This window comes from Entelurus aequoreus, linkage group LG02, assembly GCF_033978785.1.
Source record: "Entelurus aequoreus isolate RoL-2023_Sb linkage group LG02, RoL_Eaeq_v1.1, whole genome shotgun sequence".
NCBI classification, from domain to species: Eukaryota; Metazoa; Chordata; class Actinopteri; order Syngnathiformes; family Syngnathidae; genus Entelurus; species Entelurus aequoreus.
The window spans coordinates 75,249,844-75,275,685 of record NC_084732.1 but is presented as its reverse complement, the minus strand read 5'-3'; the positions used below and the strand labels follow the sequence as shown (position 1 = coordinate 75,275,685).

Below are 25,842 nucleotides of genomic sequence, written 5' to 3'. Positions count from 1 at the left end.
CCTTCTAAAATTTGGTGGGTGCGGCTTAAAAACCGGTGCGCTCTACAGCCCGGAAAATACGGTAAGTTCTTAAATGGCAATTTTCACCTGTGGAAGTGTAGCCAAGTTTGTGTTTAAACACAGTTTCGTGTTTAAACACACACAGCAGACATTTGAGCGCCGACTTTTAATAAGCGTCTTGAGCATTCCAGTAATAAAACTACTGTATAGTTACATTTTGGTGCAGATCCAATGCTCTCTGCCCCCAAGACATAACCTTTCTACTTAGCATTTTATTTCTCCCACCTCTCTTCTACTAATCTCTCATCCTACTATTGAGAGCAGTTTAACTCTGCTAAGTAGTCGGCAACTTGGACCTTAAGGCAGATGGAGGCTGTGGCCGATGGGACCAAACATGCAGCGATGTCCAAACGCAGAAATTATCCAAAACCCAAAACACTGGAAAACAAATGCAAGGGAAAGAACACACACCTCCAAGGTTTGAACCAGGAAGAGGGCTAATCACAATGATTGAATGATTAACTAACCGTGACACGCAGCGTCTTTCGGATTTAACACTGAAATAGAGCAATGGATTTTTACGACTAAAGTTTTAAAAAAGAAAGAAAAAATGTATCATTTCATTCTACAACTAATTTTTTAAACATCACACAATGCTTTTCTTTTAGAGGAAGTTATATTTTGTGTTTGGTTGTTTGTTTTAAATGCTGCTATTTTAACTGTTTTTTAATACATAAACAAGGTTAATAGTTTTTTTTTTAGCACTTTGCCTTTCTTTTTTTTTTTAAATAGACAACATTGTATTAGTAATTGTATCTTTTGTAACAGCTGAATGAGCAGCACAGTTACAGTATAAATAAATATTTATGAATTAATTAGTAATCTTTGTTGTCTGTAAGCACAAGCCTATAATAACTCAAGCTGCATTTAGAAGTTTATGGAAAAACAAGAGACATTAAATATGTGGACGCTTTATTATCCGATTAGTCGACTAATCGTTAAGATAATCGTTGACTAATCGACTATCAAAATAATCGTTAATTGCAGCCCTACTATCTACTATCTCAATACACATACATACATACATACATAAATACATACATACATACATACATATGTGTGTGCATATAAATAATATATGCACGCACGCACACACACGCACGCACGCACGCACACACACACACATATATGTATATATACTGTATTTAAATATATGCACACACATACACACGCACACACACACATGTATAATATATATATATATATATATATATATATATATATATATATATATATATATATATATATATATATATATATATACACACAGTATATATATATACACACACACACATATATGTATATATACTGTATTTAAATATACACATTATATATATATACACACTTATATATACTGTTATATTTATATACACTGTTATATACAGTATACTGTTATATTTACAGTATATATACTGTTTTACATATATACACTGTTATATACACTACCGTTCAAAAGTTTGGGGTCACCCAAACAATTTTGTGGAATAGCCTTCATTTCTAAGAACAAGAATAGACTGTCGAGTTTCAGATGAAAGTTCTCTTTTTCTGGCCATTTTGAGCGTTTAATTGACCCCACAAATGTGATGCTCCAGAAACTCAATCTGCTCAAAGGAAGGTCAGTTTTGTAGCTTCTGTAATGAGCTAAACTGTTTTCAGATGTGTGAACATGATTGCACAAGGGTTTTCTAATCATCAATTAGCCTTCTGAGCCAATGAGCAAACACATTGTACCATTAGAACACTGGAGAGATAGTTGCTGGAAATGGGCCTCTATACACCTATGTAGATATTGCACCAAAAACCAGACATTTGCAGCTAGAATAGTCATTTACCACATTAGCAATGTATAGAGTGTATTTCTTTAAAGTTAAGACTAGTTTAAAGTTATCTTCATTGAAAAGTACAGTGCTTTTCCTTCAAAAATAAGGACATTTCAATGTGACCCCAAACTTTTGAACGGTAGTGTATATGGTTTTATATTTACATACCGTATTTCCTTGAATTGGCGCAGGGAATATAGTATTCGCACGTCTAGAATTACTGCCTGGTCAAACTCGTTTCTCAAAATAATTAACGCATGCTTGGCCTTATCGCCGGTTCATTATGAACGCCGGGTCAAACTCATTTCGCAAAATATTTAGCATATGGCTAGAACTTCCACCGGGTCAAATTCGTTACGTCACAAGTAACGCTTTACCTGTCCTCATTTTCAAAATGGAAGAAGCTGCTTTCAGTAGTTTGCAATCGCACAAAGGAAAAAAGATAAAGAGCTATTCAGTAGGATTTAAGGTCCAAGCTATTGAATACCGGTACAGTATGCTAAAAAGAACAGTAAGCAGCTATGTTTTATTAATGTACCGTAGCTGCGTGTGTCAAACAATGTATGAATCATTAAATGACTCCCGCATCCTGGTGGTAGAGGGCGCTGCCGCGCTAGTGATCCTTCTTGCGACTTCCGGTACTGCAGAAGAAGTGACAACACGCAGCAACAGATTTTTTTTTCTTTTTTTTTCTCTCGCCTGAACTTTTAACATGGAGGATTACATACCGGTATCTAAAATAAAACAGTTTTCTAAACTGGACTTTCAATCGAAGCAGGAGGTAATAATTAAAGGAATATCTCCATCGAGACAGAGAGACTTTTAAAACTGAACAGACTTCTATAACCAAGTTATCGATGCTTTTGGTCAGAAGGAGCTGCAAATGGACTCCATTTATAAGTACAGGTAAGACCATAATAAAGTTTTTTTTATTAAATGTGCTTTTCATGATGGTATGCTTACATCACACTCAAAGCGCACGCCTAAATTTACCGCATTCCTTTTGGTAAACGCCGGAGTGAGAAGAGGTTTTAAAATAATTACCGCATGCACGGCCATCCCGCAGGCTTCTGGTAAACGCCGGAGTGACAGGAGGTTTTAAATTAATTAACGCCCCTGCGGCTATTCAAGGAAATACGGTATACTGTTTTACTGCTATATTCTTATTTAAGTGGTATTTACATTGACAGTCGTAATGGATATACTAAACGGGTGCAAATATTACTGGAATTCAATAACTTTTTCTCCCATCTTTGACTGTTGGAGGAAAATGTGCTACTCGGTTACTGTGGATTAACCACATAATGGAGTTGTAAACGTAATTTTAACCGAGTTTTATAATACTGTACGATTGCAAAAATGCCATGAACAACAAATATTTTGCTCAACTGTGAAACACTCAAATGTGCTGAAGAAGTGCAAAGTGATAGGATTTAACAACAACTTGGATTAAGTTAAGTTCATACGAATACCTTTCCTCTAGAAGCTTGTCTTTAAACATCCATCGAACACGCGGTGTTGGGAAAGCGGTGGCCACGCAGGGCAGGAGGATGCTGGTACCTAGCACTTTAGTCGCAGGCGCAGGCTGCATAAGGAACTCCAGCTTCCTCTCGTCTCCGGTTTCTGGAATGAGGAAGGGGGGGAGAGTGTAGGTTATGGCTGAGGTTAAACTTGGAATGAGTTAGTGAGCCACAGTGCCATCCTTCACAAGAACAGGGTCGTTGGGCTAAAAAAAAAACGTCAAAAGCTCTCCTGTGCTAGGCACAGTTGTTTTTGACACCAAAACCGAGAGCGGTTGGATGAAAAACGTCCATGGTGAACACCGGACGCTCATTTGTGCTCTGTAAATCCAAGTGACAAGAGTTGTTGTAGCAACCGGTAATAACCAAAACGTCTCTATGTATTTATGACCTCACTGGATGTTTTAATTAGATCCAAATAGTCTGGAAGCAAAGGAAAATAAAATAAAGAACCAAATAAGTAAGTGTAGAAGTGCCTTAAACTAAGTATGGGTACATTCCACATTTTAACCAATTCCTGGTGGCGGGGAATGGATACCGGTACTCAATGGTACCAATTTCCAGTACTTTTGTGTGTTCATGTAGTATTAAATGTTATTTGTTTAAATCTCAATTTTGTTGTATTTTATTTTCTGAGGTCTTATTTGCCAGAATGCATTAATTTCAGTTTGTCCTTGGTATGTTGCCGTAGTCAGAAAGTAGTCTGGCATTAAATTGAACGTGTCAGTCTTGTCTTTTGTTGAGCCCTACCAAGTGTTTGTCCTGTAAGTGTTTGATTGTAACATGCATTTTGGTTGTAGTTTTGATTACCACATTTGAAGCTGTTGAAATCGCCATGTAAAATCGCTGATGCTAATCTGTAGCATGTATATGACATAGTCCGGGGGTCTGCAACCCGCGGCTCTCGAGCCGCATGCAGCTCTTTAGCACCGCCCTAGTGGCTCCTTGGAGCTTTTTTAAAAATGTAAAAAGATGGGGGAAAAATATATTTGTTGTTTTAATTATGTTTTTGTAGGAGGACAAACATGACACAAACCCTCCTAATTGTTAGAAAGTAAATAAGTAAGTAAGTACATTTTATTTATAATGCGCTTTTCACAGATAAAATCACAAAGCGCTGTACAAAACATAGGTAAAGTAAAACAACAATTCAATTTAGAAGAACAGGGGCAACATCATAAAAAGGTTACAAGGTGGATTAAAAATGATAATTAAAAGGTGCATAAACTAAAAGCTTTACTAAAAAGAGAAGTTTTCAAATGTTTCTTAAAAGTTTCAACAAAGTCAAGATCAAGTCAAGAAAGCCCACTGTTTATTTTGTTTGTGTTTATGCTTCACTGATGACAGTATTTGACGAGCGCCGTTTTGTCCTACTAATTTCGGCTGTCCTTGAACTCACCGTAGTTCGTTTACATGTACAACTTTCTCCGACGCTGCCACAGAAAGACATGTTTTATGCCAGGTCTCATTTTGTCCACCAAACCTTTAAAGCTGTGCGTGGATGCACAAAGGTGAGCTTTGTTGATGTTATTGACTTGCGTGGAGACCTAATAATCGACGCTAACATGCTATTTAGGTTAGCTGTGTGTACATATTGCATCATTATGCCTCGTTTGTAGGTATATTTGAGCTCATTTAATTTCATGTACTTATGTCCTTTCTGTATTTAATTTAGATTTGCATGTCTCATGACACATTATCTGTATGTAGTATTGGCTGCATTTCTGATTTTGTGCCATGTTGTCCCAGACCACAGCAAACGTTACCCAGCTTGCAAAGATTGTAATAAATCCATTATAATGTATTGCCTATTCCTTTAAAGGCCTACTGAAACCCACTACTACCGACCACGCAGTCTGATAGTTTATATATCAATGATGAAATCTTAACATTGCAACACATGCCAATACGGCCGGGTTAACTTATAAAGTGCTAATTTAAATTTCCCGCGAAATATCCGGCTGAAAACGTCTCGGTATGATGACGTTTGCGCGTGACGTCACGGGTTGAAGCAGACATTTTGGAATATCACGGTGGCCAGCTTAAGTCGTCTGCTTTCACCACATAATTCCACAGTATTCTGGACATCTGTGTTGGTGAATCTTTTGCAATTAGTTTAATGGACAATGAAGACAGCAAAGAAGAAAGCTGTAGGTGGGATCGGTGTATTAGTGGCTGGCTACAGCAACACAACCAGGAGGACTTTGAGTAGGATAGCAGACACACTATCCGACGCTAGCCGCCGACCGCACCGATTATCGGGTGAAGTCCTTCGTCGCGCCGTCGATCGCTGGAACGCAGGTGAGCACGGGTTGTGATGAGCAGATGAGGGCTGGCGTAGGTGGAGAGCTAATGTTTTTAGCATAGCTCTGTCGAGGTCCCGTAGCTAAGTTAGCTTCAATGGCGTCGTTAGCAACAGCATTGCTAGGCTTCGCCAGGCGGGACAGCATTAACCGTGTGGTTACAGGTCCAGAGTTTGGTTCGGTGTCTCCTGATAGTAGTATTGTTGATCTTCTGTCTATCCTTCCAGTCAGGGGCATGTTTCTTCTGTTTCTATCTGCAGTTAAGCACAATGCTATCACGTTAGCTCCGTAGCTAAAGTGTTTCCCCGATGTATTGTCGTGGAGATAAAAGCCACTGTGAATGTCCATTTCGCGTTCTCGACTCTCATTTTCAAGAGGATATAGTATCCGAGGTGGTTTAAAATACAAATCCGTGATCCACAATAGAAAAAGGAGAAAGTGTGGAATCCAATGAGCCCTTGTACCTAAGTTAAGGTCAGAGCGAAAAAAGATACATCCTGGCGTCGTGCACTGCACTCTAATCCTTCACTCTCACTTTCCTCATCCACAAATCTTTCATCCTCGCTCAAATTAATGGGGTAATCGTCACTTTCTCGGTCCGAATCGCTCTCGCTGCTGGTGGGAATGATTGTAAACAATGTGCAGATGTGAGGCGCTCCACACCCTGTGACGTCACGCTACTTCCGGTACAGGCAAGGCTTTTTTATCAGCGACCAAAAGTTGCGAACTTTATCGTCGATGTTCTCTACTAAATCCTTTCAGCAAAAATATGGCAATATCGCGAAATGATCAAAAATGACACATAGAATGGACCTGATATCCCCGTTTAAATAAGAAAATTTCATTTCAGTAGGCCTTTAACTTGGGCAAACTCATCTTTACCTTTGGCTGTTTTACACCAGTCATTTCCAGGAGTTATTTCACCCTCTGAGACACTCACTTAATGTGTTGCCTTCATTATAACACTTACACTAGGCTTTTTACTTTTTGCGGCTCCAGACATATTTTTTTTTAGTATTCTTGGTCCAATATGGCTCTTTCAACATGTTGGGTTGCAGACCCCTGACATGGTCAATGTAAATTAGCATTGAGATAATGCATTTTGAAAAGTGGAGCTTTACTTTTGCGCGCTTTTTTATCAGGCATGCTTGCTTTGTTGCCATGGAAAATAGCAACATTACCTAAAGGCGGTCCTCTACGAATAGTTTGATTTTAAATGAATACTTGGTAGTACGGACAGAATTGGGTCTGTATCTATAAAAGCACCAAATCCGGTACCCATTCATACCTGTAACAAACAATTTCCGTAATTCCCAGAATATTACATTCAAATTAGGACTAAGAAATTGTTCAAAAACATCTGAAAAGCTAAAATGTTAGTAACACAGCTCCATGATTATCTGTGTGCAGTCACGCTTTTGACACCTGCAGCCCACACACCTTAGAGGAGACAAAGAGAGATAAATCCCCCACTGGGGTCTTGTTGAAAACTAATTTATGACTTTTAATATCTTCTCTTTGCTGGCAGGAGCCTGGCGCCTAACAACGTAGTAAACAAAACGAGTAGAGGGATGAGATGAGACAGTGCGCAAAGGAATTCACAACTTCTAAGGCTTTCTCTGATAAGACCACCAGAAGCAACTCTGCCAGAGAGAGTAGTGCACCATTTTTTTTTATGCTTCAGGCAATACTGACAGAATGCCATTTACCTCCTAAATTAGAAACAGCAGTACTCACAGGAGCAAGCAAAGAATACAAATGAAAATTCATAAATTCTGTTGATCTATGATGTTGTGTCTGCTACATATTACAAATGACACTTTTGGTAAAGTGTTAAAAAAGGTGAATGATTTGCTGTAGGTTCTTCTGTACATACACTTAGCATTTTGAGTGCAAAAGTGCGTTCCAATGAGGAGCAAAATGGAGGGCAGCGTGCCAAATTGTTGCACTTGGCTAAAGTACATAATGGAAGGGGAGGGACTAACTAAAAGAGGAGAAGAATGACAATAAATACTGCAGGTGCACAAATTGAAATGCAGCTTTAGCCTACCTATATGGTGGGTGCCCCAACATTTTAATCTCATAAAAACAGCGACAATCTAAAGTATTGATCAGAATCGGAATCAAAATCAGATGTATTGGCCGAGTATGTTTAATGTTGAATTTGACTTAGTCGCCAGTGCTCTCTTTGTTCAATGCAAGAAATAAAGAAAGATGCAACAACTACGAGAGAGCACAGAATAACTACTCTCTGAACATGTCATTAAAACTTTTGGTGTTTGCAATTCACAATTATTTTTGATGATATGAATGTCCCATAACAAGAAGAAAGAGAAAAAGAAGCTTATCGCTAACGGGGTTCACACGGACTACAAAGGCGGACACGTGCAATTTTTCAGGATTTATGCAGATCCCAAATACAGATCAGCAGGTACCAGAAGGTAAGAAAAGTTGCTTTTGCATAATATTGTGAAACAAAACGCCAGATAATATGTCTTACCTTATACACACACCATAATAATACTCATATGTTTAATGCGCCGACAATCCTTCAAGCGGTGCGGCTTCATAGCTTACCAAAGTCGTACTAAAACATTTTAATACATTTTTGAGCGCCGTGTGTAAAGTTCTTTATTTTCAATGGAACGTTTAAAATGTTGCTGTTGTTTACTTGAGACATATTGACATCATAGTGCAGTCTATACTTATCTCTTATGTTTGACTGTCATCTACTGGTCACACTTATCATTTCACCATGTACCAAATAAAATTGCATCGAGGTGAGTAAGCTCAACTAAACGTATTACTTACATTAGGGGCACCGGGTTATAAGGCACACTGTCTAGCAAAACAAGAAACAAAACGATTTTAAGTGTGCCTTATAGTCTGAAAAATACGGTATCTTTTTCACAGATAGGTTCAGTCCTATGGGAAAAAACTAAAGATGAATATGAAAAGCCAGGAGCAGAAATGTTAGAGCATGTTGCAATGAAAACATTATGCATTCTTTAATGTTTAGACTGGAGCCGTTGTATTAAAAAGTCATTTTTGAAATCTGGGGCCGTATTTATCAAGCTTCTTAGAATTACTCCTAAGAAGTCTGCTAAGAGTTGATTTATGAGTAAAGAAATTCTTCGCTGAAAGCTGCACTTAAAAGTTAGTTATCAAGCGTCTTACTCACACTTTCAGCAAAGTGTAGGACTGAATCTTAAATGTCACAATCAGAGCTGAATTACGACATTACTATGTGCCGTAAACGGAATTTTAGGTGACGTCATTTCTGTGTCCATAGAAATGACCAATCACGGAAGGGAATCCCTTGTCTAAGAATAAAGAAATATCTTAGAAATATTTAAGTGGACAATGGGAGTGTATATTTTGACAATAAACTACAAAATAATACAAAACAAACAAACAATATTGGCAATGAATCAAAAATAAATGTGCATTTTCCCAGTGGTGAGATATCGAAGCATTGTGATGACCTTTAGTTCTGCTGTGAAAGCTCTACTGCGTGATGTTGCTGATGAGATGACGCCCCTTATTAAATCTGTGACAAAAATAATACCCGCTCTGTCTAAACGATACCGTTTGATCAGCTGCTCGTCATCAAACAAAGCCAGGACATCCTTCCGCTCCCTGAACGTTCGCGCACGTCTCTCTCGCCTCAGTGCCATCCCCACTGACAACTCCTAACCACTTAGGACACCTCTGAAGGTCTCTTAAATATCGTGGAGAGTAGGAGTGATTCTTAGACTTAAGAAAGTTGATAAATAGCTTTTATTCTTAAGTTTGAGAGTAGGACTAAATTTCGCAAATTCTCAGGACTTAAGTGTAAAATGGCACTCTAAGACGCTTGATAAATACGGCCCCTGGGGCCGTATTTATCAAGCTTCTTATAATTACTCCTAAGAAGTCTGCTAAGAGTTGACTTATGAGTAAAGAAATGATTCGCTGAAAGCTGCACTTAAAAGTTAGTTATCAAGCGTCTTACTCACACTTTCAGCGAAGTGAAGGACTGAATCTTAAGTGTCACACTCAGAGCTGAATTACGACATTACTATGTGCCGTAAACGGAATTTTAGGTGACGTCATTTCTGTGTCCATAGAAATGACCAATCACGGAAGGGAATCCCTTGTCTAAGAATAAAGAAATATCTTAGAAATATTTAAGTGGACAATGGGAGTGTATATTTTGACAATAAACTACAAAATAATACAAAACAAACAGACAAAATTGGCAATGAATCAAAAATAAATGTTCCTTTTCTTTCCAATTCATTAATTAGGCAACTAATTTGAAACTGAAAGCGTGATGTTGCTGATGAGATGACGCCCCTTATTAAATCTGTGACAAAAATAATACCCGCTCTGTCTAAACGATACCGTTTGATCAGCTGCTCGTTATCAAACAAAGCCAGGACATCCTTCCGCTCCCTGAACGTTCGCGCACGTCTCTCTCGCCTCAGTGCCATCCCCACTGACAACTCCTAACCACTTAAGACACCTCTGAAGGTCTCTTAAATATCGTGGAGAGTAGGAGTGATTCTTAGACTTAAGAAAGTTGATAAATAGCTTTTATTCTTAAGTTTGAGAGTAGGACTAAATTTCGCAAATTCTCAGGACTTAAGTGTAAAATGGCACTCTAAGAAGCTTGATAAATACGGCCCCGTATTTATCAAGCTTCTTATAATTACTCCTAAGAAGTCTGCTAAGAGTTGACTTATGAGTAAAGAAATTCTTCGCTGAAAGCTGCACTTAAAAGTTAGTTATCAAGCGTCTTACTCACACTTTCAGCGAAGTGTAGGACTGAATCTTAAGTGTCACACTCAGAGCTGAATTACGACATTACTATGTGCCGTAAACGGAATTTTAGGTGACGGAATTTCTGTGTTCATAGAAATGACCAATCACGGAAGGGAATCCCTTGTCTAAGAATAAAGAAATATCTTAGAAATATTTAAGTGGACAATGGAAGTGTATATTTTGACAATAAACTACAAAATAATACAAAACAAACAGACAAAAAATTGGCAATGAATCAAAAATAAATGTTCCTTTTCTTTCCAATTCATTAATTAGGCAACTAATTTGAAACTGAAAGCGTGATGTTGCTGATGAGATGACGCTCCTTATTAAATCTGTGACAAAAATAATACCCGCTCTGTCTAAACGATACCGTTTGATTAGCTGCTCGTCATCAATCAAAGCCAGGACATCCGTCCGCTCCCTGAAAGTTTGCGCACGTCTCTCTCGCCTCAGTGCCATCCCCTGCTGGCAACTCCTATAACCACTTAGGACACCTCTGAAGGTCTCTTAAATATTGTGGAGAGTAGGAGTGATTCTTAGACTTAAGAAAGTTGATAAATAGCTTTTATTCTTAAGTTTGAGAGTAGGACTAAATTTCGCAAATTCTCAGGACTTAAGTGTAAAATGGCACTCTAAGACGCTTGATAAATACAGCCCCTGATCTCTAAAATGATAGCTTTTCCTCTTTGTTTGTTTTATTCCTAGTAAACGGTCTCGCTAGTGTTGTGTTGACTCAACTCACCTGGCAGTATCTGCAGCTGTGCCTCCTCGCTGGACTTTGACGACCCCACATTCTCCACCAAGCAGCGGTAAAGACCAGTATCGCTCTCGGTGGCATTGCTGATTACCAAAGCACCGCTGGGTGACTGCACCAGCCTTGAGTCGAGCTCCAGGGGCTGACGGTCTTTCTCCCACCGAGTGAAGGGCGAGAGGTCCGAGTTGATCTCGCACGCCAGGACCTGACTGTCTCCCAGACGCACAGTGGTCGGCGCTGGCTGGCTGACGAACCTGGGCATTCCTACACGGAAGGAGACAAGGTGGATATTAAACTAGAGTTGACATGAACAATGTTTTGGAAATGAAAGAAAAAGGTTGCTTTGAAGTTGGTGATAAAAGCTACTGTTGCGTGTAAAAGAAACATTGCATATAAAGTCCGTTTTTTAGTTGCTAGGCCAAGGAGACTAAAATATATTTGTTTTTATTCAATATTCATTTTAGTGGGCCGTTTCATTGAGGTCAATATCTCTTTTACAACAGACCTGGTTCAAAGAAACTTCTACAATCAAAGAACACAATAAATAACACAATAAAAAGAATTTAGCAGAGACAGTAATAACAGTGAGAAAAATTATCTGATGACTCTCCATGGAGAACGAGGCACTCAAGTCTATGGGTGGGTGGGAGTTAATTCTAGAGCTGGGCGATTTAGGAAAAAGTCATATCACAATAGTTGTTTTTATATCAGTCAATATCGATATGTATCACGATAAAAATGAAATAATTTTTGTCTTGCTTAAAGGGGTCATATAATGATTTAAAACACTTCCTTGTGGTCTACATAACATGTAATGGTGCTTCTTAGGTAAACATTTTGTATAAGTTGTTTTACAGACCATCTTCAAGTCGCTTTTTAGTGGGCGGTCTTATTTTACATGCCTCCACTTTGTGTGCATGGATATTTTGTGTGTGTTTTAAAATATTTGTTTTTGTGTGGACATGCTCATAGGTGACAAGAACCGCTGCTGGTCAGATTTGTCACCACTGCATCATTGTGACATTTGGGGATTTGAAAATAAATCCTTTATCTTCCACCCTACAAAATATGATTGCTTTTTTTGTACACGGACCAGCCTTCTACAAGTATTACAATAAATACGCGGTGATCAAACACAAGCTCTCATTTTTGCTCACTTTGGTGCTAATCTCTGACACACATACCGCAGCCCGTCCCAAAAAGGTCCCCATGGTAGTTCCACTTGTTATGGTTGATGGAGTGGCCTTGTTACTTTTTCCTACTCATCTCCACTAATTAACCCAGGGGTAACCCTTTGCAGTTTACATATTATAGATTTCCCTTCATCAAAGTAATCGAGTGCAATTGTTCCAAAGGCACCCTATGAGTGTGTTTCCGATAATTGCCTCCAAACACGGGGAATAATTATTTCGCATTGCAATAAAATTAGCAGCGAGCACACACATGTGCAAAGTGTCCCTTTGAGTTAGTGCAGCGTGTCTGTCGGCTGTTTTGCATTACAAATTAATAACAGACATAAACAGTAAAAAATGTTGCCGCACAGACACATTTGTGCTTGTTGGAGGATTTCCATGTGCCGGGTTGAAGTTCTACCCAAAATATGGATTGCAATATGTTATTTTTACTAGGGATGGGCGATAACACACTTTTAGGATTCGATACGATACCGATACTTTTTCTTGCATTTTCATCGATACCGATACTGATACCATTAATTTCTTATTGGCAATTTTTGTCAGTCAAAAATATTATTACTATTGTTATTATTTAAGACAAATCACAAGACAAATACAGACCATTTATACCACATTCATTATGGTCAATATATAATAAAAGTAAAATTAAAATAAAGAACATAAATATGAAAAATAAATTAAATATAAACAAAAATATACGCATTTTCACTTTTCTTATTTCTCAAAAAAAAAGTATTGGTAGAAAAAGCTTAAAAAAACATTTATTCATAACAATGTTATGTTTCAAACCTCTTTGTGGAAGTAAACTTATAACACTTCTCTGAAGCAAAGTCAATAATTTCCTTATCACAATAAACTAGGATTTCCTTGTCCTATAAACCTGCATACGAAAGACAGTTCCCTGAGAAAATGAACTTGGAAAAATGATCTACAAAAATGTCTGACACCATCACACCTTTAGTGTACTCGAGATATGTCGTCACACGTCACACTTTACTGAAGTCTCAGATTGCTGTTCAGGAAAAGAAACAACGCTGTCGGCTGGCTGTGTGTGTGTTGCACGTTGACGACGCTCATTCGCTGTCTCCTGTCACGTGACTGGGCCAGCTCTATACTCTGCCAGGTACAGGGGTGTCCCAGCACATAGTAAGTTAAGTAAGTCATCAAAAACATCTGAAAGTGATGCTTGCACCCCCCACACGCCGTTTTTTGGTTTATATCGATACTTTTTTCAGAAAAGTGATGCCAAATGAGTAGCGTGTGAGTATCGATATATCGATACCATAGGATCGATACGCACATCCCTAATTTTTACCATTGGCTGTGACTTCCATGCATCTATAAACACCACCAGTAGGGGGCATTACACGTGTCATTTACGGTCTTGTGAAAAACTGTTTTTATCATAAAATCATGACTCTTTGTCTCATTTTTAGTTTTCATTCCAAAACAAATTAAGTCCACTTACGGTAAAAAAAAAACTGACGTGCCACAGGGGTCTATCCTTATACCACTGCTATTTATCCTATACATTGATATGAAGTGAAGTGAATTATATTTTATATAGCGCTTTTCTCTAGTGACTCAAAGCGCTTTACATTGTGAAACCCAATAACTAAGTTAGATTTTTAAACCAGTGTGGGTGGCATTGGGAGCAGGTGGGTAAAGTGTCTTGCCCAAGGACACAACGGCAGTGACTAGGATGGCAGAAGGCAGGGAATCGAACCTGGAACCCTCAAGTTGCTGGCACGGCCACTCTACCAACCGAGCTATACCGCCCCACATTTGTGTGCATATTTTACAATAACTGATACAGTCTGCTTTGCCAGTCCGAAAGCATTCGCTGTTTTCCGTAGTCTTCCCTCGTCGGCCAGGTAATACAAAGCACACGCTACCTTTTTTATCACATCCACGGGAGCCCGCATTCTCGTTGTCTCTCCTTCGACAAATGGACAAAGTTTTTTGATAGTAGAATCACAGCTGACCTGGACATTCCAAAGTTCTCTTGCCGTCTAAGAAGTGTTGTATCCCAAATAGCTGCACTCGCGTGTTTCCTTCTCTTGAGGTATTCATGTGTGATTTCCACAAGCGTCTGTACATGTAGAGGAAGGAGAAACACGGGCATGTCTGGATGACTCGCCTCCATATTTCCAGTGGTTAGCTCCGAGTTACGAAACCACTTGTTAAGAAGCTGGCTGTGGCGCGTTCTTTCTGACGTCACTTCCTGTGTGGCTCGCGGTCTTTCTGGCGTCACTTCCTCTCCAAACTCAGTTTGTAAACGATGAATGAGTCCATACAAAGCTAAGAGCCGGAGATTCAAGAAATACACGGAGCACTCACCCGTGTAAAAAATTATACAAGGAGGGGAACCTTAAACGATGGTTTAGTGTGGCTGACACGGGGCTTAGGCTAAATAATTATTTGTTTAAGGAGTTATCCGGCTTAATGTAGACAGGGCCTAAAATCATCATGGGTCCCCTTTAAGGTCTACAATAAAGCTTTAAAAGAGCGTCAGGCTATGTGCTTCTGTCGGGACGCTACATTACGTACAAGATGTTACTTGCACAATATCACTTTTCGCCACGTTGCAGGTGGCCGAGTCTGTATTTTAATTACGAACTGAAACGAGGCACTGATAGCTACTTTTTTCCGGTCTCTTCACTACCGTTTACGTCTGGACAGTTGCCATTGAGGAATGTAGTTTCAGTACACATCCCTATTTGCGATACAGTATCATGAGATTACTCGATTAGATTCCTGTAAATGGTTAGCACCAATATTGAGTACATCCATGGCAGGTTGAGTAGGTATCGTGGAGCGGAAAAAGGAGGATTTGTAACCATGCTGTTAAGAGAGGCTGAAATCTTTCTGATGGGTGATTTATCTTGGGGGGCTATCTCGCCTAAACAGCCCCTTAAATCCCCTGCCAAGACAGAATCCAGGGGAAATCTCACTTGGAGATAAGAGTCAAACAGCTAAAGATTCCCCTCAGCTGAATTGCTGCTTGGAGGTTCAACTAATATAGGCTTAGCTTCCGCCGGTATTGACATGTTTGTATCGCAGCGATCAATCACTAGAAGGAGAGCATACCACCGACATGGCAACCACATTCTCCATTTGATTAAATATTAGTTATACTGGATGAGAGGCTGTGTGAATAATATATATGCAACAGGGGATTGCTGGGGTGCAACTCTGTCTTTTTATAAAGATTTAATTTATTTTGAAAATTATATATGGGAATATTCAGAGGATCCTTCGTACTTGCACTTTTAGAGACTTTGATCTTTGCTGGTTATTCGGGTAGTCTTCGTTATCACTGTGCTTATTGGCCGTTGAACATTACTAAGTTTAACATCATATTTTAAGTGGGCACTAATGACTGAGAATTTAATATCAGATCTCAGTGATTCTCAAACTTTGGTACGTGTACCACGAGTGATACGCAGGCTCCATCTAGTGGTTAAATATTGTAATGATGTGACTCGAGCCGTTATCAAAGGTTTATCCGCCTACAAAGAAAATCGTTACTATCCGACAATTGTAGGCCGTAGTCGACGCCAAAATAAACAATTATGACACAAACATTAAAGTCATCCGCCATCATTTCTATAACTCAACTCATCTGTATTTACCGTATTTTCCGGACTTTAAGGCACACTTAAAATCTTTTATTTTCTCAAAACTCGACAGTGCGCCTTACAACCCGGTCACCTAATGTACGAAGTAATTCTGGTTTTGCTTACCGACCTCGAAGCAATTGTATTTGGTACATGGTCTAATGATAAGTGTGACCAGTTGATGGCAGTCATACATAAGAGATACTGTAGACTGCACAATGATGACAATATGACGCAAGTAAACAACACCAACATTTTAAATGTTCCATTGAAAATAAAGAACATTACACACGGCGCTCAAAAATCTATCAAAATGTTTTAGTACGACTTTGGTAAGCTATGAAGCCGCACCGCTTGATGGATTGTCGACGCATTAAACATAGGAGTATTATTATGGTGTGTGTATAAGGTAAGACATATTATCTGGTGTTTTGTTTCGCAATATTATGCAAAAGCAACTTTTCTTACCTTCTGGTACCTGCTGATCTGTATTTGGGATCTGCATAAATCCTGAAAAATTGCGCGGGTCCGCCTTTGTAGTCCGTGGCGACACCTTAGTCGATAAGCTTATTATTTTTTCCAACTTCTTGTTATGGGACATTCATTCTCCGCTGTTGCCATTTCTAATATAAAGTAGCGTAACGTTCTTACTTATATCTGTCAGTAAACTCGCCATGAAAGCGCTAAAACATACCGGTAGTGAGTTTTTCAATTATTCACCTAAGGAACTTTAGTTATAAGAGAGTTCCGGTCGGACGTTTTTTTTACGGGACACATTTCCGGTTGTTTCCGGATGAGGAGATGCTGCTCCGTTATTGATTGAAGTAAAGTCTGAATGTCATTAAAACAGTTAGCTCCATCTTTTGACACTTCTTCCACTCCCGTCCTTGCACGCTACACCGCTACAACAAAGATGACGGACAAAAGACGCTGTCTAAGGTGAGCCACGTAAATAAGACCGTCCACAAAACGGCGCATCCGGAAAGAAAGCGGCTTGAAGATGATCTGTAAAACATGATCTATGCAACATTTTGACCAAAGAACCACCATTACATTTTATGTAGACCACAAGGAAGTGTTTTACATTTAGAAAAATATAAAAAATAATATGACTTTAATGTGCCGTATAAACTGGTGCGCCTTATATATGAAAACAGATCAAAAATAGACCATTCATCGGCAGTGCGCTTTATAATCCGTTGGGCCCTATGGTCCGGAAAAAACGGTACACATTTATTTTAGTACAATGTTTATTTCACTTTTATGTGCATTTCATTTAATTTGATTTATTATTTAAGTACAGTGTTTTGTATTCCGATATTCAAACACAGTGTTACTGTTAAAACTGTGTGTAATATTACAGTGGCTAAAAATATAAAATATACATCTTAAATAAAACCGCTGACTTATAAAAAATAGGCCTACTACGCTACTGTATTTTAATGTTGGTCATTATGGTGGAACTTGGTGTTTTTGAGGTGGTCCTTGGTAAAAAAAAACATTGAGAACCACTGCTGTATCTGATACTGCTTATGTATTTAATCCGAGCATATGCAAGGCTAATTAGAAAAGTACATGTTATTGCTTCTACCAAGCACAATAGGGGATACTGTACGACAACCCATACACACTGATCATGCAAACAAAGAATGTGAATGTGGAAATAGTGTCAAAGCACTGTCAGTACCTTGAAAGTATGAATAGCTTTATACAAGTATAATCCATTTACCATTTACCATTCAGTGTGCATGGGTTGTACTTCCAAACAGGAACCCATTACTTATTTGGTAGTGCTCCCAATTATCATTTATCATTATGAAAGCTTGGGTCAGCGTGGGATTAATTCCTGCTCAGTGACCGCACACTAAGTGTGACTGTGAAGGGAATAGCTTTCTGTCGCTACAGGCCCTGTGATTGACTGGCAACCAATCTTGTGTGTGAACTGCTTTTTGCCCACAGTCAGCTGGCATAGGCTCCAGCTCTCCAGCAAACTTGAACGGGGACAAGTGGCCGAAAATGGATGGCTGGGTACATGAATTGTGCAAAACGGATCCAAAGAAACCGGCCAGTTTTTGGTCTTGGCGGGGTCTCGTTTTGGTACTAAACAGTTTGCATGCTGATAATACCACACAGCTATTATATTTGGGTTCTAAATTTCCCTAGTAACAACTAGAATTTCACTTGTTATGCTTTTTATCTCTCTAAAGTAATTGGGTAAGCTTCAGGGATGGTTATCATATGCTGTACTTTTATATGGTACCAACCCAGTTCTGTTGGTAGAACTCATGTAAAATCAAACAGTACTACGTTTCAATACCTTTGTTGCATGAAACGTCACTTGCGGTTACAGACTTGGCACCGGGTCAGGCACTTGGCACAAGCATAATGGGCTAAGCATGAATGTTCAGTGTGAGTGCGGGACTGGGAGGGTGAATGGTGCCCCAATCCAGCAGGGCACTCAGGCCCTGTCTACATTAAGCCGGATGACTCCTTAAACGAATAATCAATCAATCAATCAATGTTTACTTATATAGCCCTAAACCACGAGTGTCTCAAAGGGCTGCACAAGCCACAACGACATCCTTGGCTCAGATCCCACATCAGGGCAAGAAAAAAACTCAACCCAAAAGGACGACAATGAGAAACCTTGAAGGGGACCGCAGATCTGGGGATCCCCGCCCCTGGGCAACTGGTGCAATGGACGTCGAGTGGATCTAGCATAATATTGTGAGAGTCCAGTCCATAGTGGATCCAACATAATAGTGAGAGTCCAGTCCATAGTGGGGCCAGCAAGAGATCATCTTGAGCGGAGACAGGTCAGCAGCGCAGAGACGTCCCCAACTGATGCACAGATGAGTGGTCCACCCTGGGTCCCGACTTTGGACAGCTACGGGGGACGTTCGAATAACTATTTAGCCTAAACCCCGTGTCAGCCACACTAACCCATCGTTTAAGGTTCCCCTCCATGGATAATTTTTTACACGGGTAAGTGTGCCGTGTATTTCTTGAATCTCCGGCTCTTAGCTCTGTGTGGACTCATAGATTGTTTATAAACGGAGCTCGGAGAGGAAATTAAGTCAGAAAGACCGCGCCCCACAAAGGAAGTGACGTCAGAAAGAACGCGTAACTCGGAGCTAACCACTGGAAGAATGGAGGCGAGTCATCCAGACATGTCCGTGTTTCTCCTTCTTCTACATGTACAGGCGCTTGTGGAAATCACACATGAACACTTTAAGAGAAGGAAACACACAATTGAAGCTATTTCGGATACACCACATCTCAGATGGCAACATAGCAATGTTGAGCGACGGTTTTGGACAAGGCCTGGAAGAACGGCAGCCTGGTGGGATATGTTTGTCAAAGAGTGTGTTGTGCCAGAGGAATGGCAAGAGAACTTTCTAATGTCCAGGTCAGCTGTGATTCTACTTAGCAAAAAAACTTTGTCCATTTGTCGAAGGGGAGACAACGAGAATGCGGGCTCCCGTGGATGTGATAAAAAAGGTAGCGTGTGCTTTGTATTACCTGGCCGACAAGGGAAGACTACGGACAACAGCGAATGCATTTGGACTGGCAAAGCAGACTGTATCAGTTATTGTCCGCCATGTATGTCAAGCGATTACTCAACGCCTAGTTTTGTAATACATAACTATTGTGAAGCAATGAAGTGGTTGCAGCCGTACAACCGCCAACTTCAGCCTCCAAGCACAGGCAGGATTGCATTAATGGACAATGAAGGTGAAGGTAAGAGTGAGGAGTGTCCTGACCAGATATCTACAGTCAAAAGTTGACATAAACTAGTAAAGAACATAATGTCATGGCTGTCTTGAGTTTCTAATAATTTCTACAACTCTTATTTTTGTGTGATAGAGTGATTGGAGCACATACTTGTTGGTAACAAAAAACCTTCATCAAGTCTGGTTCTTTTATGAATTTATTATGGGTCTACTGAAAATGTGACCAAATCTGCTGGGTCAAAAGTATACATACAGCAATGTTAATATTTGGTTACATGTCTTTTGGCAAGTTTCACTGCAATAAGGCGCTTTTGGTAGCCATCCACAAGCTTCTGGTAACATTTTTGACCACTCCTCTTGACAAAATTGGTGCAGTTCCGCTAAATTTGTTGGTTTTCTGACATGGACTTGTTTCTTCAGCATTGTCCACACAATGGACTTTGGGAAGGCCAATACAAAAACTTAATTCCAGCCTGATTTAGCCATTCCTTTACCACTTTTGATGTGTGTTTGGGGTCATTGTCCTGTTGGAACACCCAACTGTGCCCAAGACCCAACCTCCGGGCTGATGATTTTAGGTTGTCCTGAAGAATTTGGAGGTAATCCTCCTTTTTCATTGTCCCATTAACTCTTTGTAAAGCACCGGTTCCATTGGGAGCAAAACAGGCCCAGAGCATAATACTACCACCACCATGCTTGACGGTAGGTATGGTGTTCCTGGGATTAAAGGCCTCACCTTTTATCCTCCAAACATATTGCTGGGTATTGTGGCCAAACAAGCTCACTTTTTGTTTCATCTGACATCACATGGACACAGATAAGACCTACTGGAGGAAAGTTCTGTGGTCAGATGAAACAAAAATAGAGCTGTTTGGCCACAATACCCAGCAATATGTTTGGAGGAGAAAAGAATAGGCTTTTAATCCCAGGAACACCTTACTTACCTTGGGGGGGGCGCATTAGGTGTGTGTGGACAGGGATAATGTTAGGTGGGACGTATCCTGTATAACCTTAGCCGGCTTAGTGTAGAAGCAGCCTAAGAGCCTGGTGTGAGTATGCCCAAGTGTACCACTCTGAGCAGAAAATTACTAAAGGCGTCACGGTTTAGAGTCTCTACCCAGCAAGAGAAATCCTTTGGCCCAAAGAGGCCTGACATTTTAAAAGATGAGGCTGAAAACAAAGGCCCCAGGTCTTATAACCAGAGATAGAAGCTTGACTTTACGCTGCATGTGAGAGATGACATTTGTGCTCCAAGTGCACACAGGAGAGAGATCCCTGGAAGTCGTTAGCAGACATTACAAGTCGCCCCCCCCTTTCTCACCTTCTTTTAGCAGTGTGGACTAGGGATGATACTCGAAACCGGTTTTCCCGGTTGTTTGATAAGAAAAGAACCGAGTCCTCGGACTCAAATCCCTTTTTGAGAACCGGTACCCGTTATCGAGATTACTATAGTAAAGGAAAAGAGTTGATTCTTTATTCAAATCCCGTCCCGACCAGAAATGCTCCGTGGGACATTACAAGAAATGACGTCACGTAGCTCAATCATTAGGCGCAGATAGCGAAAGCCGGAAAACAATGGACGGGAAAAAGCGCTCCAAGGTGTAATAAAGTTAAAAACAAAAGGTATAATCTATCGAATAACTTTACTGAGAGATTTTAGCAGGGTAAAACACATGACGGACACTTTTACGACCAACCGGAAACATAGCAACCAGGCTAGCAACGCACCTCCTTTACAGCAGCTGTCGCAACGTTCTTAAAACAACCGCAGCACATACATATATATACAATATATCTCCCTTTTTTAACTTTTGTTTTTCTTTCCTTGTAAACAAAACAAAATCACACTGTAGATGTGTTGTCTGTCTAATTATAAATAATGCAGATGAGGCGTGTTGGCTGAGTTCTTGACGTTTACTTTCACAGCGTGGCAACATGCAACACTTTTCGGGGCTACCGCGCATGCTCGTAACTCCCGTTGCATGCTGGGTAGTGTAGTTGTTATATTCTCTAGCTCATAAAATTTTTCCCCCATAAAGAAATAATGTTAACTCAATAAAGTGTATTTCTTTTTTTAGCTTTAACTTTTCATTTTTTAGCATTGTAACCACATTTGCAAAGAACTTTTCTCTTCATAGAATTTTCTTTCAATAAAGAAATAAAGTGCAAAAATGTCAAAGCATCATAACAAACAGTTATGTCAAATAGCAGCAGAAGTGCACTTTTTGGAGAGCTGTATTATTTTCAGTTTTGTGCCCAAGGGACTGATTTTATTTAACACTATATTATTATTTATACACCTATAGTGATCACAGAGACAGGTTGTTTTTGTGTTACTGTATATATTTGTTTCTCTGAAAAATCCCACTTAATATACTTTGGGTAACAACAGTCAATATTTATTTATTTTATTTTATTTTTTTAGGTGGGTAACAGTCAATATTTATTTATTTATTAGATTTTATTTTTTTTATTATATAATAAAAGTGAGCTTTTGTTAAACAAAATATTGTGTGTTTTTTTCCATATACAACAACCTATCTGGACTCGATAAGAGAATTGATAAGGAATCGGTTCGATAAGAGGATTCGATAATAGGCTCGAACTCGATCATTTCTTATCAAACATCATCCCTAGTGTGGACAAACTCCACTTAGTCCATCTGGGACGATCGTGTTGAAAAGAAATAGTCATTCAGAGCTCATTCATCATTTCAATTCTAGCATCCTCCCCAAAACAAAAACAGAGGCAGGAAATTAAACCAAGTGGCAACTTGAAGCCCTCGTTGGGTTTTTATTTTAATGCCAAGATGCAAACAAATACCTAATCCGTTCTCCTTCCAGACACATTTCTTGTACACCGCTGTGTTCTCATTCTATTTTTTTAACAGCCAGAAATAATGAAGTGAATTATGTCTAGCGTGTGTGTGTGTTCTTGTATTTCTACCCTTCTTGAGACAACAATAAGGAAAAGTTCCTCCCATAAGAGGACCGGTGAACAAGTTAGGACATAAATCATGGTCCCAATACAGAAAACCATTGCATCTAATCAAGAATGTCTCAGTTGCACTCCTGGTGGTGAAATCTATCAAAATTAGAGTGGTCCCGAAAAGGAGGGATTTTTCAAATTGACTGTGTGTCAGTTTTAAAAGTGCTCCCTCTCTGGTCAACATATGAAATATCAAGTGTGTGTAAAAATTTGAAGTGCTCCCCCTCTGGCCAACATATGTAATAACATATGTGTGTGAAAGAAATTGAAATGTGCATCCTTTGGCCAAAATGTATTAAAAAAAAACACAACAATATGTATATAGAGACATACTGTTATAACTTAAAGTAAATAATGAAGATTAAAAACCAATTACAAAAACAAAAAAACTAAAACTAAAAACTTACCTTTTTTATATTTGCATAGTATATATATATTATTAAGGTTGTAAATAGAAATCTTTATATATCTAGAAAGGGTGGTCCTAAAGAGTTAGGCATTCTTCAGAGGTCTCAAGACGGTAACAAATACAAGAATGCGTGCGTGTGTATGTGTGTGTGTGTAAAATGTGTACAATGCACACACACAATGATACGTGTTTGCTATTGTAAATACAAATACAAGAATGTGTGTGTGTGTGTGTGTGTGTAAAAAGTGTACAATGCACACACACAATGAAATGTGTCAGGTAATGGCATTCCAGATGGCAAGTAGTGAGAGTCGATTTTAACAGAATCGATGCCAATTAATCACGATTCTGTTTAAATTGACTGAACGGGAGCTTTGTTTCCACTTTTGGTGAGCACTAAGTCACTGTCTAAATGGGAACACTTCCACACACGGCTGATCAATAGTCGCGTCTCGGCGGACGATATTACGTACTCGGTCTGACTTCGACTAAATATTTTGATAGTCGAGTCGGATTCGTTAGATTTTGCCCAACGTCAACAATCAGTCGAATATATGTACCGTACATTTTGGACTTTAAGCCGCTACTTTTTTCTTACATTTTGCACTCTGCTACTTATAAGATGGTGCGGCTAATTTATGGATTTTTCTCCGATAACAGCCATAATAAAAATAATTTAAAAAACGAACAAATACACCTTGAAAGTGTTTTATTGTTTGTGCTAGGGCGACATCTCATGGACGAGTTCCCTCCCAGCAGGTGTCCTTCCATTTACGGGTAGTAAGTGCCGTTCAGTCTTCTAGCCGTCCATGGCGTTTCGACTCGTATGGATTTTTCATTCATCACTCCAAGCAACGTTTGTACGTTTTACAGTACCGTCCTGTGTGGTGTCTGTAGGAGTATTTTCATGCATATTTGTACGTGATTCGTCATGTAATGACGCTAACACCGTTAGCATGAGCTAATTTGCTAACATGTTTACGAGTGTCTGTATTAGTAGTATTAACTTAGAATGCTATTATTTTTGTATGGTTTCAGTTCCACAAATTCCTCAGTAAACTCACCAAGAGGTCGCACTGATGAGTTATTGAGTCTGTTTAGCTAATTGGACAGCTAGTTTGCACAGCTAGTGGGTCCATGACCATGACTTCTGTTTTGTTTAATCAGCCGTTTTACTGCCCTGTTACAGGCTCTGTTTGGAAACAATTAAGGTATGTAAATAAACATTTACAGATTATTTGTGTGGAAATAACTCATTTCACAACGTATATAACCTGCAGCAAATATATGGTAAAACATTTTTTATTCAAACATTTTGTGGGTGCAACTTATATCCCGGTGCGCTCTACCGTCCAGAAAATACGGTAGTAGTATATACTGACTGGCCACTAAGTGTCAGTAATGTCATACTTGAATATTCCAAAGTTAATCAAAAGGTACTTATGAAAGGAATTAGGGCTTCGCGATATAGACAATATACGATATAAATTATATATACAGTCATGGTTAAAAGTTTACATAGAAGAACATAATGTCATGGCTGTCTTGAGTTTCCAATAAATTGTATTCCTCTTATTTTTTGTGATAGAGTGATTGGAGCACACATACTTGTTTGTCACAAAAAACATTCATGAAGTTTGGTTCTTTTATGAATTTATTATGGGTCTACTGAAAATGTGACCAAATCTGCTGGGTCAAAAGTATACATACAGCAACATACATTATCAATTTTGGTGATGTAGAAAAGTTGCAATCAAAATTGAATTAGCTTCATGGCATGGCCTCCTAACTTCATGTGATTGACGACACCTGTTGACATCTCTGAGCTCATTTAAATAGGGCTCATGTGATGCAGTCATTAGACTCGGTTACAAACGCAACAATGGGAACGTCAAAGGAACTCAGCACAGATCCGAAAAAAATAATTATTTACTTGAACAAGTCAGGAACGTCACTTGGAGCCATTTCAAAGCAGCTTAAGGTCCCAAGAGCAACTGTGCAGACAATTGTTCGTAAGTGCATGGCACAGTTTTGTCACTGCCACGATCAGAAAGAAAACGCAAGCTATCACCTGCTGCTGATAGAAAATTGGTCAGGATGATCAAGAGTCAACGACTGTATTTGGCTGACAATTTAGCTTTTAATACTATCGTCCTGTCGTGATAATGCATGTTGATGACACATTCTCGCTGTGTCCCGCGAATATGACAGCGGCTAAGTCTTGTCTATTTCAACTATTTCCCCTACAATACACACTAAGGCTATGAAGTGTGTTGTATCCGATTAATCGAACAAACTATTCGATGACTGAAATAATGGACAGCTGCAACCCTGGTGAACTGTGCTGCCACTTTCACACTGAGATGAGGTGAAGCGCTTCCCAGAGAGCAATGAAATCCCAAGAGGTTTAAAACACAAAGAAACGTGGTTTATGTTCACGACAGGCAGTTTCATTTTTAATATCCATGAAATCAGACGTCAATGACCTTACATAAAACATCTTTCTCTTGATATAAAGCATTACTCCAGAGGTGGTAGCAGCCGTCTGCTCGGAGGGGTAGTTTCTCCAAGCCACATGACATTATCTGTTTGGCAATGCAATCATATACCATCCATGCTAATGTGTGGC

The 25,842-nt window shown here is 39.3% G+C and overlaps 1 protein-coding gene across 8 annotated transcripts in view; it reads right to left on the bottom strand.

Moving 5' to 3' along the window:
- neo1a (neogenin 1a) overlaps positions 1-25,842 on the bottom strand; it is a 434,693-nt gene that overhangs the window by 221,146 nt on the left and 187,705 nt on the right. For all 8 annotated transcript variants that reach the window (XM_062032365.1, XM_062032313.1, XM_062032347.1 and 5 more), the window contains exons 3-4: positions 11,255-11,530; positions 3,353-3,503 (exon numbers count right to left, since the gene is read on the bottom strand). In XM_062032365.1, coding sequence (XP_061888349.1) covers positions 3,353-3,503; positions 11,255-11,530 — 427 coding nt within the window. The remainder of the gene's footprint in view (positions 1-3,352; positions 3,504-11,254; positions 11,531-25,842) is intronic.